This window comes from Puntigrus tetrazona, chromosome 5 (genome assembly GCF_018831695.1).
Source record: "Puntigrus tetrazona isolate hp1 chromosome 5, ASM1883169v1, whole genome shotgun sequence".
Lineage (NCBI taxonomy): Eukaryota > Metazoa > Chordata > Actinopteri > Cypriniformes > Cyprinidae > Puntigrus > Puntigrus tetrazona.
In genome coordinates, this window is record NC_056703.1 from 3,427,710 (window position 1) to 3,451,709 (window position 24,000).

At 38.2% G+C, this 24,000-nt stretch overlaps 1 protein-coding gene across 1 annotated transcript in view; it reads right to left on the reverse strand.

Annotated features, from left to right (window-relative positions):
- taok3a (TAO kinase 3a) overlaps positions 1-24,000 on the reverse strand; it is a 71,310-nt gene that overhangs the window by 4,826 nt on the left and 42,484 nt on the right. The window contains 16 exon segments of the mRNA XM_043238403.1: positions 748-791; positions 794-986; positions 1,954-2,157; positions 2,735-2,863; positions 3,311-3,547; positions 7,181-7,315; positions 9,179-9,364; positions 10,985-11,152; positions 16,405-16,486; positions 17,808-17,901; positions 18,133-18,224; positions 18,317-18,430; positions 19,499-19,595; positions 20,259-20,304; positions 20,873-20,974; positions 21,201-21,272. Coding sequence (XP_043094338.1) covers positions 748-791; positions 794-986; positions 1,954-2,157; positions 2,735-2,863; positions 3,311-3,547; positions 7,181-7,315; positions 9,179-9,364; positions 10,985-11,152; positions 16,405-16,486; positions 17,808-17,901; positions 18,133-18,224; positions 18,317-18,430; positions 19,499-19,595; positions 20,259-20,304; positions 20,873-20,974; positions 21,201-21,272 — 1,995 coding nt within the window.

A 24,000-nucleotide genomic window follows, 5' to 3' on the forward strand; every position in this document is an offset into this window, starting at 1 on the left:
CATACACACATATATACATGAAAAATGTAACTTATTTTATTGACTATATCATATGAATATAAGTGTGTGTGTGTGTGTGTGTATATATATATATATATATATATATATATATATATATATATATATATAAATAATGTGTATGTATATAATGTGTATATGTGTGTGTGCATGTATGTGTGTGTGTGTGTGTATATATATATATGTGTGTGTGTGTGTGTGTGTGTATATATATAAATAATGTGTATGTATATAATGTATATGTGTGTGTGTGTATATATGTGTGTGTGTGTATATATGTGTGTTTATATATATATATATATATATATATATATATATATATATATATATATATATATATAAATAATGTGTATATATATGTGCATATATGTGTGTGTGTATGTGTGTGTGTATATATATATATATATATATATATATATATATATATATATATATATATAATGAGTATGTATATATAATATGTATGTGTGTGTGTGTGTGTGTGTATATATATATTCATACAATATATTCAATATATAAAAGTAACATTTTTCTTAAATGTTTACTTACTTTTTGAATGCAATTACAATCGCAATGATATAAACAGCATTAGTTCTAATGTTAAATCAAGAAACGATTGACCTGATAATGTTCTTAATATCTACCCAGTCGTAGAAACAATGAGACCTACATAGATTTTGTAGGTTAAAATCCCACTATATATAGCCAAGTAATAAAAGTTGGTGGTACCTTGAGGTTCTTGGGCTGCTGCCGCAGTTCGAGCACATGTTTCGGTGCAGTTCTCGTTCTCTCCGGTTGTTGTATTCGATCTGGTTCTCCAGCTCTGTCTGGTGCTGCAGCCGGATCAGATCCATGCGCAGTTTCTGTAGGGTCTTCAGCTGCCTGTGCTCAAGTTCTTGGGTCGACTCGTCTTGCCGGATCAACATAGCGTGCTCCATTTCCTTCTGGGTCTTCTTCTTATTCAACTCCTGACAGACGGAAAGAACATTTAACATTAAAATATCACATTATTCATATTTGACCCTGGAGCACAAAAGCAGTACAGGTGCATTTGCAGCAATAGACAAAAATACATAGTATGGGTCAAAATTATAAATTTGTCTTTTACGCCTAAAAAGTAATATCATATTTCATATTTTGTCTTTTTTTTTTTTAAACCGTAAATACATCAAACCTAGTGCTGAGCGATGATTAATAGCATCCAAAATAAACGTTTGTGTGTGTACCGTGTATATTTATTATCCTATTATGCACAGGATATATTACAAAATATTAACATATACATAAATATATTTCATGTATAAGAATACAATTTTTTCTTAAATGTACACATGCATGTGTAAGTATTTATATATATACACATCATAAATATATACAGCACGTGCACATATTATGAGCACAACAACTTTTATTTTGGATGTGATGATTGTTCCTCGGCTCTAATTAAAAAGTAATTTTTTATTAATAATATGCATCGTCAAGGGCAGCTTTAAAAGGAGACTTTCTCCTACGAGAACATGCAAAATGTGGACTAAAACTGCGAACCACTGGATTATGCATCATCACGTTTGTTGCTTTATAGACCGTGTATGGGTTTAGACTCGGTAATACTTCCGAAGGTTTCCTGCAGATTAAAGCACTAGATTAAGAGATTTGCACATTGCTGCATTACTTATTTTCAAATCAGATTAATTGAAAACAGTCATCAGCCCTGAGAAATGGTTCACATTTTGCACTATCCCTGGGAAAAGCCTTCATGCGATTATCGTGTGTGTGTGTGTGTGTGTGTGTGTGTGTCAAAACAGCAAAGATAGTCACACTGTGAAATCTGATGCTCAACACACTTAGCAATCTTAAAAGAGCAGAAATATTACTTGCCTTTATCAAGTCATTTTAAATGAACTACAACCCCAAAACGTTTAAGCGTGCTCCCACCTCTCGTAGCTGCTCCTGCTCAAACTCGTGCTTCTTGATCATGATCTTGCGTTTGAAGGCTCTGCAGTTTCTGTCGTAGAAAGCCCTCTGCTGACCCAGAAGCTGAGCCTCTTCTTCGGCCTGAGAGTGCTGAATGTTCTCCTTGTGTTTGGAAAGCCTCTCCTGCTTCTCTTTCTTAGGCGTGCTGTGGTCTTCACTCATTTCCTGAACAAAGAAATATGAACATTTTTAAGTTCGCGTTTGCTACCCGTTCTACTTCTGTAGTGTTTTCTATGCCATATTTTTCAGCGCCAAGTAAAATGCATGACAAGACTTGATTTTATTCTATTTTTATATAAAGCTCGTACGCATTCAGTAGGCTTTCTGAACACATTTAACATTAATGTTTCATATAGATTTTTTTTTATTATACTTCATTTAGCTTTATATGTGATATACATAATCTTTTCATTGATTTTCTGATGAGGAAGTTGCGCACAAGCAACCTTTTTGTGCCCTCAAGAAATGATTGACATGCATTCGTTTTTTTGCATGCTTAAGCATGAACGTTTCTAGTTTTATATAACCTTTTTCCATTGTGCATCACCGCCATCCTACTACTTACTATCTCATACTAATTAATACATTTCCAGATCACGAAATGACTTAAATGTGATGCAGTTAGTGATTTAAAACCATTAGATGGCTTGATAAGTTGAACAGTAGAGTTGTTTTTTTCTTTGGACCAATATGAAAACTCCAGTAAATTGGGGTTTAGGACTTGTAGGAACGAGACTAGAACCTCTTTGATCTTCTCCTTGCACAGCTTATACTGTTTCTTCTGGTTATCGAGGAAGTTGGTGAGCTCTTTCTTCTGCTGGGCCATGATCTGCTGCTGGAACTTCTTCTCATCGGCTGCCAGTGTTTTCATCTGAGAAACAACGCAGACCTATCACTAAAAGCACTAATATTTCATTGCAACTCTGTATTTTTTATGCACGCATTCCCATTTTCTTCTCTGGCACGCGCTGCATGAATAATCAGCATTCATCCTTTGGCTATTTACATTGTTTAACACGAAATATGGAAAGTAATAAAACAAACTGGGGCAGCTTTCGCATGATCTACACGAACTTTTGCAACCAATTCTTTTTTTGCAACTTTGTGCAAAATGTTAAAATAAAGAATAACCATTACGGATGATAATCGCAATTTTTTTGGTCAACATCAAGTCAATGTACCGCTTTTAACACCACCAAGAGCGCCGAGATTAAAACACAGAATGTTTCGTTTGATTATTGCAATTGCGACCGATATTTGATTAGCTGGCAACTAAACTCTTTGGGTCTCAACAGAAGAATAAAGAAAGATCACGCACTTCTTTGTCCGTTTGGATGGCGTGCTTCTTGGCAAGTTTCTCCAGTTCAATGAAGGCATTGTTGGCGTGTGTTTCCAGTTCTTTCTGGAGCTTCAGTCTGTGCTCGTCCATCTCTGCCTTCAGCTTGTTCTCCAGAGCGATCAGCTGCTTCTGGTGTTGCCGCCGCATGCGTTTGTAGCCCGACATCTGCTCTCGGAGCTCATTTTCCTGCTCGTGTTCGTGGATCTGACGCGTTACCTAGACGGAAAAGAGCTCGGTCAACTTTTTAGATGATTGTGATGAGTTTTTTCAGCTCAAAAAAAATAAATGGATGAATGAATTACCCACAGACCGTTCTTGAAAGACGGCGATCAAAGTTTGAAAATCTAATCGAAACGGAAAATCCCTACTCTCGTATTTTAATCGGTATTGGCGCGTTTTAGACGTGTTACTAAAGCATCCCCCAAGAAATATTTGGTGAAATGTGAGGATCTGGAAAGAGAAACCAATAACTCACACATTGCCCATCGATTAACCACGAATAGCATGAATAACCAGAAAAAGCCATGAAATCTACGGCACAGAAATCGATTAATAGGCGAATCGGAGCATAACAAACACTACATTACTATACTGACAAGTACTAACTGCACTGCAATATCTAAAAAAGTTGCTATTTTGCAACGCCGACGTTGCCTTTGTGCATTTTCTCGAAGGTCACGGACGCCTCTAAACATGAAGACGAAAACAGAAAAAGCCAACCGTCGCCTCGACTTCGGCGAAGCGCTGCGAGACAAACCTGGAAGAAGGGCGTGTCCAGATCGAACTGTTCGTTGAGTTTCTCGTAACTCCCACCTGAACTCCTCAAGCCAAACATATTGGCGAAATAAACCACCCGTGAGAACATGGAGAGCCGCCTGAACTACATCCCCCAAAAGCACTCGCTCAAATCCCAGCGGGAGAGAAAGAGAGAGGGGATAAAGAGCGAGGGGGCGAACACTGCTTCTCCTCTCTCCTCGCAGGTGCGCCGGGAATGAATGAGGTTCTCAGAGAGGCCTAAGCGGCGTTTAGTAGGCCAGTCACATGAGACGCCTGTCGAAGGGGGAAATTTCCTAATCGCCCTGAATCAGAAGCCCCACTGTAAGCGCGCTCTCCAATCCGATCGCTTTCTGCCCAGATGCCCCTATCGGCCTCAGCGAAGGGCCATGTGATAGCACTAAACCCTGGCAAGAATGAGAAGAAAGAGCGAAAGAAACGCTTCCAGGTCAAAGGTGTAACAGCTTCCGACCATTTCAGATCAGATGTAAACGTGCGAAGAGCTCAGGTGCTTATAGCTTATAAGTTTGGGATCGGTAAGACTAAGATGTCCCTTATACTCATAAAAAATTCTGAAACAAAAGTAAGCTTGCAAATGTTTAATGTAATATGCTTATACTTTAAAATATAATTTATTCCTGTGACGCAACGCTGAATTTCCATCAGTCATTACTCCAATCTAATTTATTATCAGAACGATCAATGTTGGCAAAGTTTATTTTTTTCTTTAAACTAATGCTTTTTTCGGGATACTTTGATAAACAAAAAGGTTTAAAAGAGCAGCTTTTATTCAAAACATAAATATTTCCTAACAATACAGATATTAGCTATCACTTCAACACATCCTTCTGGAGCAGTTTTAATTACTTAAAAGAAAATAAATAAAAAAAATAAATAAAAAAATGTACTGACTCCAAACATTTAAACGGTAGTGTATATTGTTAGAAAATATTTCTGTTTTAAATAAATGCCCCTCTTTTAAACTTTTACTCAAAAGAATCTTGAAAAATAAATAAAATAAAATAAAATAAATATAATTATAATTATATATATATATATATAGAGAGAGAGAGAGAGAGAGAGAGAGAGAGAGAGAGAGAGAGAGAGAGTTTTTAATTTTTATTTAGTTTTTTAAATAACAATTGGCAACTTTTGCCAATAGAGATTATATTGGCATAATATTAAAACAGAAAAATGTTATTTTACATTGCACTAATTGCACTAAGCTGTATTCTTGATGCAGCCTTGATGAAACTGATGCATCTCTTACAGAAATTCTTCAAAAATATCAAAAATTAGATTGCAGAAGAGTTAAGAGAAAATATATCAACTATATTTGAGTAATCAACTGATACATTTTTACTTTAGTAGCAAAATGTATCAATTTAAAATACTGATTAAAATGAGCTACTTTGTTTTCTTTTCTTTTCTTTTCTTAAATATATATTAAATATACACAATATTAATATTAGTCCTATATATATATATATATATATATATATATATATATATATATATATATATATATATATATATATATATATATATATATATATATATATATATATATATATATACAACTTTTATTAAAAGTGTACATACTTCAATGTTATGAAAGAATACTGTTCTTTTGTCCTTTCTTGTTCATTCTTTCTTGGGCAACAAATCAGTGTCTCAGAAACATTTCTGAAGGATCATGTGACACTGAAGACGCTGAAAATTCAGTGCTGCCACCACAGGAATGAATTACATTTTGAAATATGTTAAAATAGAAAGCGGTTACTTGAAATGGTAATAATAATTACCATACCTGTTGCATAGCCAAAAAAAAAAGCAACCAGGGCGAACGTAAGCCTTTCAAAAACTGACCCAAACTTAACGGCCGTTTATCAGAGAACCACGTGATAAATCATGAGCTTTATGTAGGACGTCAACTGCAGATTTATCAGATTAATTAATTCAATACCCGTCTCTGGAGCACAAAAGCACTTATAAGGAGCGCAGGCATATTTGTAGCAATAGCAAACAAATACATCGTGTGGGTCAAAATGATCCAAAAATCATTAGCGTATCGAGCAAAGATCAATTCCCATGAAGATATTTAGTAAATGCACTGTTCGATTAGCAATACGCATTTCTAGGAACTTTAAAGGTGATTTTCACAATATCGATATTAGTTTGCTCCCTCAGTTGAGAGCTGCGTCTCAGTCAAACGCGGTCCGATACACAAATCTCAATTTTCGAAAAAACGAACTCTTATGACTTCATTCGGTCTTCGCACGTCTTTTGTCTTCCCCCCCCACCGTCTCACTTTCTTTCTACACCTCGCCCCTCCTCTACGGCGCTTCGCATCAAACACAAAGACGGTCTCTTTCCCTGCGTGGTCTCCTCGAACGCGAGCGTGAAACGAACAAACGGCGCGCGCTCGATTCCCCCGGCGGAGGAAATAAAAACATGCTTGTAAACCCGCCACCGCCGAACCCCTTTGTGATCATCTGAAATGATGGATGAGTGTCTGTGGCATCAGACGAGGTCGGCGGCGCTCGTCTGCCCCTAGAGGGCGCTCGGGCTCCAGCCAAACGGGGCCCGAACAGGTGACATCATCATTTAAACCAAGCACGCTGCGATCGACTACACCGCCTGCCCTCCATCTCCATTTATTCATCAATTAGGCTGGAAGTGCTCGCATCACAATAGATTATTCGGCGTGCTTAATTGCATATTTGCGTCTCACGCTGACCCTGCGCCTTTTTTTTTTTTTGCGTGTCGTCGTCCCCGAGAATATCCTTTAGTGAGGCATCAACTAACAGCAGACAACAACACCAGCGACTCGTGCGAGGAGCGCAGCTGGCTATTGACCGAATCGCGTTGCCGTGACAACAGACGTGAAAGAGAAAAAAGTAAGACGCTTTTTGTCTTCCTCCGAATAAAGAGAGGGTTAAACAGGAAGAGGAGGAGGCAAAGACCACCGAGAGGGAGAGAGAGATGACCGCGGCGCATTAAAGCAAAGGGATGACGAGGAAAAGAAAGAGTGAAGCGGGAGAGGAGGGGGATGATGTCATTCTTTTTCCTCACCAGTGAAGCCGACTTGATGGTGGCGAAGCGCTCGCGGTTTTTGTAGTTGTGAGCCGGGGCTCTTTCCGACGAGGACGGCCGGAGGTCCGAGCGGTGCTCGCGGTGAGGAAGGTCATCGCGGATGAACTGATGATCCTGAGGACAAGAGAGGACACAAGCACCACCAATCAAGCCGTGCATTTGACTAAAACTTTACATCTAGCGCTTTGTACGAGCGATATGCATCAAACATACATTTTCTGCTTCACGTCCTCAAAAGTATTCGGAATAATCAAACGGAGAGCAATGCGAGAGCAAAGGACAAATGCACCAGAATGAAAAGGCACGGATGTGTCTAACAGGAATGTGAGATAAAAACCGAGTAAGAATTAAACTAAAAGCTGCAAAAGTCCTTCACTCGAGAGACGAATTTGAACAAACACGAATAAATCTAACGCGCTTAAATCAAACGCATTTCATCTGGCAAAAGTCAAGTCAAATATTTGACTTATTTGCATGTAAAGGTTATATATATATATATATATATAAATATATATATATATATATATATATAATATATATATATATATATATATATATATATATATATATATATATATATATATATATATATATATATATATACACAAAGCATTTACTTGCTTGAACTGGTTGAACTAAATTGGCATCATCTAAATGTGTAATTAAACTTAAATCCATTACATGCATAGATTATCAAGATGAATTTGTTCGGACACGCTTTAACTCTGACTTCTCGTATCACCGTTTTCTATGGCGTCTGCATATATTTTTGGTTTGACTGCATCTTTCGCGATCCGTCCAAAACAAGCGAACTATCGCAAAACATCTTGGTTATTTGACCCACAAGCTTCAACTCCATCACGTGTTGGAAAGAGCACACGAACGTTCGAAGTTGCACACTTTTTAGAGAACATAAAAATAACCAGAGGGGGGAAAAAATATATAAAAAGTGCCATCTAAAAACCTGTTGGCTGTGCAGGGACTTTCCCTTAAAATGTGCGATTTTACCAGCAATAATTATTATTAATATCATCAAAGAAAAATATTAAAAAAGGTATTATTAATGTGATATTTAAGAGCAATCTATTTTATTTAAATCACAGCCTTCTTGATTTGTTGTACGTACAGTAGTCATTGGTTTTTAGACTAGAAACAAAAAGCACAATTTAACCACAGGGAACATTTTTAGTTCCTATAGCATGCACTTCTTAGATCTGAAGTTTATTTCAATATCGTTTACTGTATTAAAAGTTTGGCGTTTGTATAATTTTTTTTTTTCAATTTACTGTTTTTGAAAGAAGCCTCTCGCGCTCCACAAAGTTGCACATATTTGATCAAACGTATAGCAAAAAGCTGATTTTGCGAAGCACTTCGAACCCTTGGACTGATAAGAACAGCGAGAGTCGTTTCGAGCACAATTTGACCACAAAGGGAAACATTTTTAGTGCATAGTCGCCTCAAACGCAAGTGTGCATATTTGGTAGAGAAGAGCGTCATTGAACTTTTTCATCTTCAGTCTAATAATAACTTTAAGTATACCTTCTCTGTGGCCTGAAAGACTGCGCGTACCATTAAAACCGTAACAAGCCAGTTTTCTGAGAATTACAGAGCCCGACTGAGAGAGAAAATCATAGGAAATGACTTCCAGGAACGTACCGGAAAGCATCTGCACAAAACCGGTCACAAGTTGCATTCGTAGCAATAGCCAAAAACATTAAGAAGTGATCCGTGGAGACGCTTTGTTAAATTCCTACCATAAATATATCAAAACGAATTGCTGGTTAGACACATGCATTGCTAAGGAGGGCGATTTTCGCAATATTTCGATGTTTTTCGCATCCTCAGATTGGTTGCATCTCAGCCAAATACCGTCCTATCCCGTTAACGCAAAGTGTATTCCTTCGGCTTTCAACCTCATAAAGCGCCTATTTTGGTCGAGATCGAACGCCAGTTTAAATGCACAGGACGGTTCGGGACCTTTTTGTGGTGCGTGGAAGACTCGAGGGTGCTGTCGTAGTCGTGGTGCAGCTCGGAGCACGAGTCGTCTTGCACCTCCTGCAGGCTGTTGACGCTGCTGCTCTGACTGCCCGTGCTCACCGAGGTGCTGGGGATGGAGTGATTACTGCCCAAACTGTTCATCTTACAGCCTGCCTGATCTCCATCCTGCAAGACAGACAGAGGAAACAGATCACCATCCTCGCTGAAAACCCAAAACCTTACCAGTGTCAGGGAAAGTCACTTTTAAAAGTAATGCATTGCAATTTTTTTATGTAGTAAGTTATTCTTATAGCAAATGAAAAGCCCTTTTGTGTCTAAATGTGCAATGAATAAACCACAGGCTGAAGGAAGAGTAAACTCATGTCTGTAGTGTAGAATGCAGGAAAAGAAAGTTCAATACTCTTCAGCAATAAAAAAAAAATTAAATTGTTTTAATTGTTAGCCTAAGGTAATTTATGCTTATTAGTATGGCTGAACTGGATCATCAAAAGTCAGCAGTAAAGACATTGGTTAATAAAATGGGATTACTTGAAAAATATTATATTCTAAATATTATTGCATAATAATTATTGCACTTACTACATCTCCCTGTAAGGCCTGTATTATTACTGAAAGTCCCTTATCAGTGCTATTCAGAAAAGAAAATATATAATTGCACATACTTTTGGTGTAATTCAGAACAGCTTACAGTATATATTACCGTAAAATATAGTTCAGTTCAAGTCGGTTCATTTATAATGCGCATTTCTGTATAGTATTGAATCAAATCTACTCAGTATAGCTGAAGTACAGGTCACTAGGTTATTGCATTTATTCAAAGTTTTCATTCTGAGCAACTAAGACAGAGTTTAAAATAGGTATGTTTATTTCAATAAAATTATATTGTGTCAAAAAAAGTACAGGGTTGGCAAAATTGTTCTGAAAGAATGAATTTTTTTGTTTTTTTAATGATGTATTGTTCCTGAAAGAATGAATGAATTTTATATGTATATATATATGTATATATATATATATATATATATATATATATATATATATATATATATATATATATATATATATATATATATATATATATATGTGTGTGTGTGTGTATATATATATATATATATATATATATATACACACACACACACACATATACATATATATATATATATATATATATATATATATATATATATATATATATATATATATATATATATATATATTATATATTTATTTTTATTTATTTATTTTTTTCATGTTAAACTGACTTAAAACAGTGGTGTTTTGGTTCAAATTAATATTTTCATTTTGAAATAACATATTTCAATTAAGTAGGCCAAAACTAATATTTGATGCCTGCAAGTAAATGCCCTTAATCCAACAAGTCTTTACAACCACAGTAAATGCTGAAACATTTTTTTTAGGCATTTTTATTAAAATGATCAAATCGGGAGACTTGTTAATGTTTAATGCTCTTTTATGTCTGCATTTAAAGCGGTTTCCGGTACGTCAGTGCTTTAGGGGGTAGAGCGTAGAGCATGCGCTTGGGCTGAGGACCTGCTAACATGACTTAAAGCTTTTTTGCATTTACTGAATAAACTGGATTATTTGTTTTGGCTGAAGGTGATAATATATACGAAAATAAGAATAACTGAACTTATTATATATATAAAATGGAAGTCAAGAATTGGTTGATTTGACTAAACGACATTGAATTATGTAGTATTTTTTGAATGCAGTCGACCAATCTTTAACCGAGGGAAGTCCCCGTGCGTATGGCCTTCCTATACCCACCTCCTCGTCTTCCTGAGACTCCCCCATTGGGCCGTTGTGTTTCTCTTGGTAGAGGATTTTCTTCATTTTACGGTACTGCAGGTTGTCCAGCTCTCTGACCGCATCCTTCGTCCTCTGGATCAGATCGATGAGGACCCGCGGAGGACGCTCTCTCCTCACGAACTCGTGCTGGGACGGACAAAGAGGGCATTCGTGAAATGCGTTTTTGCGATTCTACCCACGATACGCGACCGAATGTATAAATACAGCTTCTGTGCATGACCCCTAGCTTCACCCACAGGTTCTGGGTTTTATTTGGTTTATAAGAAGTGGATCTCCGAGAGGAAAGCGTGTTTGTTTGGCCCCCAACGTTCACCCAAAAAACCCACAGATTGCATTCATTTCATAAAAAGCAAACATTTGGGGGTTAAGCATGATGCAATTCAACTGCCACGAAATAAACCCACGTCTCAATCCTCTCAGCGTGCCAGATTACTCCGCATTACGTCATTTCGTCTTTATCCTTCTCTCACTAGAGGGTGCTCATGTGAATGTGGCCCCGAGTGGACGCGTGCCATACGGAGGAGGATTTCTGACATGGCAGGCTAAATGCAGACTTGATCTCACCTCCTCGACGGAAACGAAAAGCGAGTCGACTCGAGAGTTCAAGAGACTGCACGAGCGCGTCTGAGCTGGGCTCGCAAAACCACAAACCACGAGTCTTTGAAAGCTCATTGGTCGTATGCGGTTTTTTCCATTACTCAACTGGAGTCATTTATTCATTTATTTATTTGGGAGAAGTTGGTTAGAAGCACGATCCAAAATCCAAATCGATTCCAGTCCCATTCCTCGAATCAGTCGCTCTTGAACGCTCGTGGCGAGTCAGACTTTTCCTTTAAACCATGCATCACGAAGATCTTCTTTTATGCACCTATTTTTCAAAGTAGCATGTAAGTGTTCTTGCTTGGTCTTGTTGAAGTGAATGCATTTCATTAATTCGAGAACCTATCTTTTGCCCTAAAGCCATAACTTTTCTTCTCGGACTTCTCAAAAGCAGAAAGGTTTATAATAAGCAGTTCATAAACACTTCTTTAGCTCCTCTTTGGAGTAGACTGGTTTGCTATTTTTACTTGGGTTTTGTTGACATTACCTTACCAACATATCATTTTACTCCAAACCATTCTTGTACACAGCGATTTGATAAAGAAATGGGATTTTAAAGCTTTGAAAGAAATTAACAATTGCATTAAACGGGTTTGTATGAAAGGGCGGCATTCATCATTTTAGAAAAAATAAATAAAGTTTGTTTGAATTCTCTATTTGTCAAAGAATCCATTTCATCGGTGAAATATTAAGCAGCAAAAAAGTGTCCAACTTTGACGATAATAACCAGAAATGTTCCAAATCAGCATATTAGCATGATTTCCGAAGAATCATGTGACACTGAAGACTGGAGAAATGATTTTGAAAATACAGCTTAGCCAATTATATTCTAAAAATAGAAAACATTTCACACAATTGCATTTTTAACCCAAAAAATGCATCCTTGGTGTGAATACGACGCATTATACAACTCCAAACTTGTTCAAGGTGGACTAGTTTATTCTAAAACGTTCATCAACAGCCAGCGAAACCATTTTCAAACCGCTCCAAAGCCTCATAACGGCTCATAATGTTCCCACTCCCAGAATTCAGTTGACGGCACATTTGGTTTAAGCAGGTCACGTCTGTGTTGCGAGCGGGTAAAGCAAACGGCTCAACCGTTAAGCCCGGCAAAGACAGTTACAGCTAACAGCTCGGCTTCCCGATGATAACACAGATAAGCATTGGGCCCTCTAAACGGACATCTGTGACTGACCAGCCTGGGAGGAAACTAATCTACAGGATTATCCCATTTAAATGGAAGAAATTACATAATCTGAAGTCTCGCAGAGAGCCGGCTCTGTCAGATCGTGAGTGATATTCAGCGCTCGCCGTCCGTCGACAAGACCTCTGTAGGTCAAGAACGAGATTAAGGCGGCAGTTGGGAAGCGGAGAACGGTGGGAATAGAATAAATGAGCGCTAGACTCAGATTAATGACCTCTTTTCGCTCTTAAGGAGCTTGGAAGAACAGTCTTGAGGTATTAGAGAGGAACGGGAGACCAAAACTGGGTCGAAATGAATTTTTCCCCAGTTTCAACCTCTGTGCGGACTGATCAAGCGTGACCCAAATTTTTGATGCGAGGCCAGTAATTAGTGAAGGAATCATTATTTTGAGTCTGTTCTTTCTTTTTGGAGAATCGGCCAAAAAGAGTCACACTGGTTGGGAGCGCTCTCTCAGCGAATCATCTGAAGCCGTTTCTCGGACGGCATCAAGATCTCAAGATCAGTATCGAAACTGAACAAAAGGCTACTTTTTGAAATTTAACTTTTGAGATCGTTTTGTTGCTTTGTGCTACTTTTGAGTTTAAAATAGTGTGCAAATGCACTGTTGCTCATGACTGCCTAGTGCATATTAGTGCATTACAGAAACATGAATACTAGAAATATATAAAAAAATTAAAGGAATATTGCACACCAAATTTGTCCCACTTTAAGAGGTTTTATATACTTAAATTTAATTTTTTTTTTTTTTACATTGTACCTTAAGTTTCTTTTACTTTTTTTGTTAAAATTTGTGCTTAAATTATTATTATTGTTGTGTTAAAAATTACTACGCTATTCCTAGCATCTCTGAAAATATCTTAGCAAAATTCACTCGCTTAGTGCAGAAAAAGTTTATTATTATTTTATTATTTTATTTGCTATTTAGCCGCGGAGGTGCTACTTCATAGACACTTCACCTACCAAAATAAACTACGCAATGCAAAGAATAAAAACTGTATCGATGCACATTTTTAACCCTTCCTGTGTAAACTACAGCATGCAGATTTTGGGTTAATGCTAGCTAGTCTAGCGACAGTATATAGCGACAGATCTCTCGTTCTTAAAGGGGCCAGCACCGTTTTTGTATTAACGCATTATTCAGTTTACTTCAAACAGTGACAGCGTGAAGCGAAACTACAAGTTACAGTTCCGGACTGTGTCTGGTTATGTATTATGAATCTGTATGATGCTGTAATCTGTGATGCTTTAAGTATTTAATGAATATGTTCAAATGTTTACAGTGTTACGTGTTCTTCGGGTATCTTTTGCAGCATGTACAGAGACTAAATAAGTCACTGTGACTTTTACTTGCCGTTCTGCTTTTATTTCCACCGCCTCTCTATCAACAGCTAAACTCGGTAAACATTTCCTAGATGGCATGCATGCATATTACGTAGATTATTTATTTTGTTTTGTTTGTGTTGTTTTGTGCTCTCGGCGTCCGTGAAAAAGACCCCCGTATCCCATCTGAAGTGCGTGTCTGGCTTCAACGCTAAGCTCTCGTGGCTAAATAGGATTACCTGCGTCCACCAACGAGATCAAGCGTAACCTGTAACACGCACCCACACAAACAGAGCCACACGGCGCACAAACAAACAAACAAACCAATCACACAGGTCACACCATCCCTTAATGATCACGTATCCAGAGCTTCCCCGCAGCCCACAATTACCTATATCCCAACTGTACCGCTATATTCTATCCCGCATTTATTTTGGTAACCATTTAAATCCATAAGCCTCCCACCACAGCACGATATCACAACCATTAGTCACCGAGCAGCAATATGTCCACCTACAGCCCCAGTGATTCGCTTCAGAGAGAGTCATGGTTATATTAGTTGCGTTAGACGCGCACAATCGAAAATTCCTCCTGCTTTTATTAACCCTCCAAGGATGTAGTTGGCGCAGCAAATTAAACAAAAAAAAAAAACTGCAGAATGACATGCTCTGTGGGTTGAGCGCTTGGCTGTGCATTCGAAAACGTGTGTGTGTGTGTGTGTGTGTGTGTGTGTGAGTCAGCAGGGATGGATGAGCAAGGAACCCGCTGTCATGAGAGCAGGAAGTACTGATATGGCAAAGAGGAAGTGAACTCACCAACCGCACAGGGGCGTCTTTATCTCTGTAAAAGGGCAGTTATTGACGTTTTTACGCGCCGCGCGTGATGAACTGGGGTTTGGGGACGCGTGGGCATACGTTACTCTGACAGTTACTCTGTAATCAAGTGGACAGCAGAGCTTCCTGCGCTACAAACATACCACTAGTTAAACAAACTCAAGATGACCTGAAAGGAGAAAAAAACCCCAAAAAACCGAATAGCCACTAATGTCTGCTATATACTGAAACTGCAACTTGACCGTGCTGTCAAATGATTCAATCGCAACTAAAATAAAAAATTGTTTGTTTAATGTGTGTGTATATTTATTATGTATATAAAACACACACACTCACGTACATATTTGTAATATAAATTATGAACATAAATATAGACTTTAATATTTTCCAGATATATACTGTGTGTGTGTATTCATTCATTCATTCATTCATTCATATATATATATATATATATATATATATATATATATATATATATATATATATATTTTTTTTTTTTTTTTTTTTTTTTTAATTAAAAATATACACCAAACTCGCCATTTCTAATCAAACAAAAACTTTTTTTTTTTTTTTTTTTTGAATGGAATTCATCATGAATAACCATTTAAAAAAAAAAGCACTAGATAAAACACAGTAAAGCTGCAATACTGTCAAATATTATAGCAATTTAAAATTGTTATAAAACAAGCTTTTTTACATTTTATTTTTATTTTATGAAATGTATTACTTTGGTTGCAAAGCTGCATTTTCAGCATCATTCCTCCAGTCTTCAGCGTCGCGTGATATATATCTTTGTGGAAACCGCGAACCATGATTTTTGTTTCTGAATTCTTTGCCCATCACAAAGTTCGAAAGAACAGCGTTTATTTTTATTGATTTCTTTGTAACTTACACAAATGTCAGCCTATCGTCTTTCAATGCATCACCGTTAAAGGTGTTTAGGATTTACGAATATGATGCGTTCCTGACATGCAACTCAAGTAATTAGGCCCGTGTCGCTTTTCAAGCAAACGCTCTTGAAGACCGCTGAGGCTATTATCGAGAGTGCATACATTTAAGATAAAACCTCTCATGAGCTAAAGCTCTGGCTGACCGCTTTATATCTCAGACGGTCTCTTTCTGAGTAATTCTGCGGTTCTTTGCCATTATCAGCTGTAACGTAGAACGGACCGTATGCTATTAAAAGAGATTAAGCTGCATAAATTTACATTACTCACACGTGGTTTGTTACGTTTAGGTTTAGTATTTCACCTTCCCCCGGCAAGCGTGTTTACAAAGTGCGTTTGAGAACGTGACTCAGAGCGGGAATGAATTAACGGTAGTGCGTGGGCACTCAGAAGTCGTGCTCGATCGGCGATGAGCAATGCTTATGAGTGACATAACCCTGCATATGTGAGCATTGTGTGCGTGCCGTTACTCACCCGCAGGAGTTCTGCCGAGGAGGGTCTGTCCTGAGGAATTTTTAGTAGGCAGTAGTCAACGAAACTCCGGAATGCATCCGACCTTCGCAAAACACAAAACGACGGTTACGGTATTGATGCTCTCGGGGGGGAAACACACCGACACGATGCCGGAGAGACGAGCAAAAGGTGGACGTGCCAAAATATTTAAAAAAGTTTAAAGTGGATAAAAACTTTTCGTTGCGCTCAGTGCAGCCGTCTGCGTGTTTCTTACATTATGAAGTTAAATCAGGAGGCAAAAAAGGCAAATATCTGAATGCTTGAATGTTTCAATAAAATACCAAGAGTTTTTAAAATGAACAAACCATTCTTATACACCACCTACATATCATTTTAGTAAACAAGGATGCATTATATTGATAAATGACAAATATAACAACATGAAATAACTGCTCATCTTCTGAACTTCTATTTAAAGCATTCCTCTAAATATAAATCTATATAGAGAGAACACATGCCATGCATGTATTTCTTGTAATATTATGAAGAAGGCTGTAATAATGGCGCTAAAAAATTCACCTTTGCATCACAAAAATAAATTACATTTTAATTGAAATAATATACACTATATTGGCAGAATGACTGGGTCACCCCCTTCCAGTGAACAGGTTTAAATACTTTAGTGATATCCACGAGTACAAATCTGAATGTTAAAGCATATAATGATATTCTAGGGAATCGTGCGCTTTTGATTTTAAAGCAACAGTTTGGACAGAGCCCTTTTCTGTGTGGAAATCCTCATCCCAGCCGGACACCTCTGATGTGGCTTTAAATGCAGTCCTCGAGCCAAAAACTCATCACTAAACACCAATGTCTCGTACATGTGGGTGCAGTCATTTTAGACACTTCCAGAACCGAGACGGAAATCCATTTTTAACTTATGTTTTCATCTTTGGAGGTGCCTTTTTGTGTTCCACAGAAGGGGGTTCCAATACTTTTGTCCATATGGCCAATGTACGAGCCTTTAGGTGGTGGCGGAAAAAACCAAACATAAATCTCCTCCACATAAAAAGTGTGAAACAAAAGTGGGTCACCAAAGCAACTTTTACACCCTCAGCAATATTCTGGCTCATTCAGACAGCCTTTCGGTCTCCAGATCTATCGACGAAAGGCAACCGCTTGAAAGACCAGCACCTTTCATTTTGCTGCGGGTCAGAAAGTTGAGGGGCACTGAAAGCACGCTTGTGCAATAATGAAACAAGAACTGAGCGTTGGGGTCAGGGTTACTGCATAAGAGTTAAAGTGTGTGGTTGAGAGAGTATATATATACATATGTGTGTGTGTTTGACGAGTAGGAGTATATGTACATCTCTCTATACGAGTGAGTCAGCTTGTGTTTTGTGACCGTGTGGAAGGACACTCACCACTCATTGGACTGTAAGGTGGGAGAGTCGTTTTGGGCGATGTGGTATAAGGCACTCATAGCGTTCATGTTGAAGAGAGGAGGCTTGCGTTCAGCTGGAAAACAGCAGAGGTGTAAGACATCATCAAATGTGCGACATATTGCATAGATTGCGAATAAATAGACACGCGTATGCTAATCAGCAGCATAGCATGTCAATATTTAGACTAAACACCAGTCTGTCTCGTGCACTTATAATAAATAAATAAAAGGTTCTTTATTTCCATTGATTGTTTTTTCGCGGTACAGCTCAGCGGGATTAAATCCAAAAACTTTAAGACACTCACCCAGCTCTATGCAAGTGATCCCCAGAGACCAGATGTCCACCTTCCCCTCATACTGACCCTCATCCATAGCTAAAATCACTTCTGGAGCCATCCTGTGGTAGAAACACACACACACAACTGTCTAATTAACCCTGGAGCATCAGCGTGCATCCTCCTCCTGAACGTCAGCGTCTGTGATACCGACCAGTATGGGGTTCCCACAAAGGAGTTGGCAGGAGAGGCGATGGAAGCGGAGCCAAAATCAGCCAGTTTGACCTGACCAGGCTCTGTCAGCAGGATATTACCAGCCTTCACGTCTCTACACAGACACAGAGAGAGTTATAGACCCACCGAGGCCTCGTGTTACCGGTATACAATGAAAGGGTGATTTAAGATCAAACAAATATTTAATTAAAATTCATTAACTTTGTAGACAGAAATGAAAGCATAAACAGCATTTGGTAACTGGAAACCAATAAAAAAAACAAGATTTGCATGCTGTAAAGCAGTTAAATAAAGCATGCTCAAACACAAACAGTATATAGACCTCCTGCGGTTTCATACGAGATGCTAAAATTATATTCTAAATAAAAATTAAATTAAAAATAAATTATAATAAAGATATTCAAAGTAGGCTTCCAGACCAATGTCGGAAGAGCAAAAAAATAAATAAAATGTATAATATTATATATTTGTTTATTTTTTTCCACCTACAGCTATTTTTATAACAAGCTCAATGTATTATAAAATAAACAATTAGTAGTAACACAATGGTAATGATGAACAACCAACCGACATCAAAATATCTAGCACTTCACAAAATTTCACATTTCTGTATTATTAATATGTATGATTATTAAACATTCCTCAGTAAACTTGTCGAATAAAAATGTTGCATAAATGGCATTAAAAGCAGCGCATACCCACAATAATGTTTATAAACAGACAAAAAGGTACTTATTACTGGCATAGTCCCATTAAAGTCTGAGATATGACGGAGGAATTTTAAACAAAATTATAAATAGCACTGTATCACTGGAAGCTAATAAAACACAGATAAGAACTCAACACGTATGCTGTAAAGCAGTTAAAGAGTGCTGAATAAACTGAGGACATATGCAGATTTGTCATAGATTAGTGCTTTAATCACTTAAAACCTGAATAGTATGCACTAAATAATGCAATCCATTCCCAATTATTCTAGTCAGACTGCAAAAAGTATATATAGCCACAATATAGAAACAATAATAGCTATTGTAAGCATTTAAGCACATAAGACCCAAGCTGTAAAGCAGTTTGCCTCATAAACAGATTATCAGATAAAGACTCATCTCGTCATTTACACACAGGCGGAGGAAGCTGACAGCATCAGTAAACGGAGACTCACCTGTGGATCATGTTATGGGAATGTAAATAAGCCAGTCCTAGCAAGGCACCGTGGGTAATGGCAGCGATTTCAACCTCTTGGAGGGGTTTCTTGTGAACTGGACCAAAAGAAACAAATCAAGTAAAAGCAGCATGCTTAAAGACGTCTTAACACGCGCAGAAGAGCAATGCAATATTTGATATTGTTGTTACAAAGGTGCTCCAAAAAGTAGTAGTATATATTTCTTTAATGGCGTGCCAGCATCTTAAGCTATGTTCATGGCAGAAACAATGCATCAATGGTGCTAAGAAAGAAGATGAACGCTTAGCAAACTGACACTACACCTGTCAGGTACCTGATCTTCTCATAGACGAGTACTGAGAAAACGGCCTTGAATTAAACAGACGCGGACCGAATTACTCATACGGCGACATTACGGCAGTGTTAAACTGGGATTTCTAAATTCCCCCTTTTACGCACGCATATGGAGCGATAATTGAAACCAACGGTCTATCGTTAAAGCTGTGCACGTTGCCATGACGACATCTGAAGGAAACAAAAACATGAAGGCAATGGCACTCGGGTAGTGACACTGAAATAAAACACAACGCGTCTGAGATGCGGCTAATAAAGGCCTTCGGCGCTGACTAAAAAACACACACACACACACACACACACACACACGACAGCTCTAACAATCCGTGCCCCGTGCATGAACGCATGCGGTGCTTACTGTGTGTGTGTGTGCGTACCCCAGAGTGTGTTTAGTGTGTGAACTCACCCTCTAACAAGTCTGAAGCAGAGCCCAGACAATACTCCATCACGAGCTGAATGAAGAAGAAGGGAAAAAAAACACTGTGAAAAGGATGCATGGCTTCCCCAGGGAATTCTGGGATAAAGTCAATGTAAATTAAGTAGCTGTTCCCTGTTACTCAATTATATCCCTCTCTCTTTTTATACTTTACATAAAACTTTTATTTTGGATGCAATAGTGATTAATCATATTTGACAGCGCTAATTAATAACAATAATGCACATAATCTATACTAGTGCCGAAAATCAAATCGCATCCAAAATAAAAGTACATGCACTGTGTATATTTATTATTACGTAAATATAAATACACACATACAGTATAATGCATGTAAAATATTTACATGCATATATATAAATGTATAACATTTGCCTTAAATATATACATGCATGCGTTTGCTTTCATAATAAACATATACACTATACACTAACTAATATTTCGGATGCGATTAATACACATTGCTATGCAAATAGCAATAATATAAGTAAAGAAAACAGTGAGAGATACTAATATTTGTTGTCATTCGAAACCCTATAAAATGCTACAGTAAATGATAACTAATATTGGTTAAACTTCCTGACCCATGCTGTGTTGTCCTTCAGGTAGCAGCCTTTGTATTCGATGGTGTTCGGATGTCGGAGCTGTTCCAAAAACTTCACCTCTTTAATGATGTCCTGCCATTTCTGAACACAAAAGACACACGCGTGCACAATATTACGGACGCCAGTGACCGAAGAGCCTCTTTATTTAAACACGATATTCACTTAAAGCACATCAACAAACGCTTCGATTCTGTCATCCGCATACGTTCAAGGACACTAGAAGAAGCATGGCTTAACTGAATACAGCACCGCTTTATATGAAGACCAAAACAGCGACACGCTCCATCTAAAGGAGTTTGCGTCTCACCTCAGTGGTCTGCTTGCCGTTGTAGGACATCTTCTTAATGGCCACCACCTCATTGGAATAGGAGTTTCGGGCCTGTGGGGGAAGAAAAAAACAACAACAACGCATTTATACTATTTTCGGCTTCAGCAGAAGGCTTTTTAGTACTTCATACAACGTGTACGAAAAAAACAAGCCTCAATATTATCAGTTTGCATTATCATCCTAATTAAGCCAATACTGAAACTGTAAAAACAACACAATATTGTGAACACTGGTATGATCCCATACATAGTCTCTTCTTATTCAAGTCTATTCGTACAGCGTTTTTTGCGCTAAAAATAATTGCATAGCAAATTATGTTGTTTCGGCATTATATTTAGGCGTAGGCTACTATGCCAGAAATGTACAGCATGCAATTAGTTGCAAATTACATGTAATCAAACAGAGAGCGAACACTATTAAGTGCAACGCAATAAACCTTTGCGATTGTGATATATATTAGGGGTTAGCATCGTCCGTCTTAAAAGTGACATAGCGCAGTAAAACCAGCAAAAAAAGTAATATAATTACAATCAAGATGTAAGAAAGAAAAGTAAAAAAAGAAAAGCACATAACTCTTCAGAAATAATTCTGATTGGTGCTGCCACTTCACTAATCATGATTAATCACTTACAAAATGAAAATGCATTTGTGTGTACTGTGTTTATTTTTTTACAAACACACACACATACATATATACATAAATATATTATATATATCTATATATTATATTTATCATATACATATATATATATATTATATATATATATATATATATATATATATATATATATATATATATATATACACATATACATATATATACATATACATATATACACACACATACACACATACATACAGACAAACGTGTGTGTGTGTGTGTAAAAATATACAGTCCATGATATTCAAAAGAACTTTTTGTCGACGCAGCACCGGTTTAACATCAATAGGACTGTATTAAGTCATGACTGTATTGAGTGTTCGGCAGACATCACGGGGCCAGCTGGCCCTCGAATATAAACAGAGTCAACATCTGTCTTTAAAAGCAGCATCTCCTAGTTATTCTTTCCCCTCGAGACCAGCCCTACATCTGGATGGGCAGTCCATATGAGAGCGAGAGAGAGAGAGAGAGAGAGAGAGAGAGAGAGAGAGAGAGAGAGAGAGAGAGAGAGAGAGAGAGAGAGACAGAGAGAGAGAGAGAGACAGAGAGAGAGAGAGAGAGAGAGAGAGAGAGAGAGAGAGAGAGAGAGAGAGACAGCAGAGAGAGAGAGAGAGAGAGAGAGAGAGAGAGAGAGAGAGAGAGAGAGAGAGAGAGAGAGAGAGAGAGAGAGAGAGAGAGAGAGAGAGAGAGAGAGAGAGAGAGAGAGAGAGAGAGAGAGAGAGAGAGAGAGAGAGAGAGAGAGAGAGAGAGAGAGAGAGAGAGAGAGAGAGAGAGAGAGAGAGAGAGAGAGAGAGAGAGAGAGAGAGAGAGAGAGAGAGAGAGAGAGAGAGAGAGAGAGAGAGAGAGAGAGAGAGAGAGAGAGAGAGAGAGAGAGAGAGAGAGAGAGAGAGAGAGAGAGAGAGAGAGAGAGAGAGAGAGAGAGAGAGAGAGAGAGAGAGAGAGAGAGAGAGAGAGAGAGAGAGAGAGAGAGAGAGAGAGAGAGAGAGAGAGAGAGAGAGAGAGAGAGAGAGAGAGAGAGAGAGAGAGAGAGAGAGAGAGAGAGAGAGAGAGAGAGAGAGAGAGAGAGAGAGAGAGAGAGAGAGAGAGAGAGAGAGAGAGAGAGAGAGAGAGAGAGAGAGAGAGAGAGAGAGAGAGAGAGAGAGAGAGAGAGAGAGAGAGAGAGAGAGAGAGAGAGAGAGAGAGAGAGAGAGAGAGAGAGAGAGAGAGAGAGAGAGAGAGAGAGAGAGAGAGAGAGAGAGAGAGAGAGAGAGAGAGAGAGAGAGAGAGAGAGAGAGAGAGAGAGAGAGAGAGAGAGAGAGAGAGAGAGAGAGAGAGAGAGAGAGAGAGAGAGAGAGAGAGAGAGAGAGAGAGAGAGAGAGAGAGAGAGAGAGAGAGAGAGAGAGAGAGAGAGAGAGAGAGAGAGAGAGAGAGAGAGAGAGAGAGAGAGAGAGAGAGAGAGAGAGAGAGAGAGAGAGAGAGAGAGAGAGAGAGAGAGAGACAGAGAGAGAGAGAGAGAGAGAGAGAGAGAGAGAGAGAGAGAGAGACAGAGAGAGAGAGAGAGAGAGAGAGAGAGAGAGAGAGAGAGAGAGAGAGAGAGAGAGAGAGAGAGAGAGAGAGAGAGAGAGAGAGAGAGAGAGAGAGAGAGAGAGAGAGAGAGAGAGAGAGAGAGAGAGATTTGTTCAGCGGATTCCAGTCTCACAGCAGATTTAGAATCAAAGGCTTTATGTTATTAGTGCTGAGATTAAGAAATGCACAAGAACTTGTCATGAGGCTGCAGGTCTTGTATTAGACAGAACCGCTGCACTGTGGCGCCGTTTCCAAAACCAAAGGACGGGCTTCAAGTTTAACTCCAGTTAAGAACTGAGTGACGGAGAGAAGAAGAGGAAAGAAGCCTCATCGAGCTTAGGTATTAAAAACTATTCTGGTCTCTGACGTCTCTGTGCGCCTTACGTCCTCCACAGAACACGGAAAGAGAAAAACACCACTCTTAAATAATTCACTATTTACAAGGAGTTGATCGAAATGATAGAATTTATCAACAGAGCTGGCATTAAAAGTAGGGAAATCTCACTGATCTCAAACCTTTACACGGCAGTGTATTTTAAAATGATGTTTTTTGAAGTAGTTTATTATGCTCAT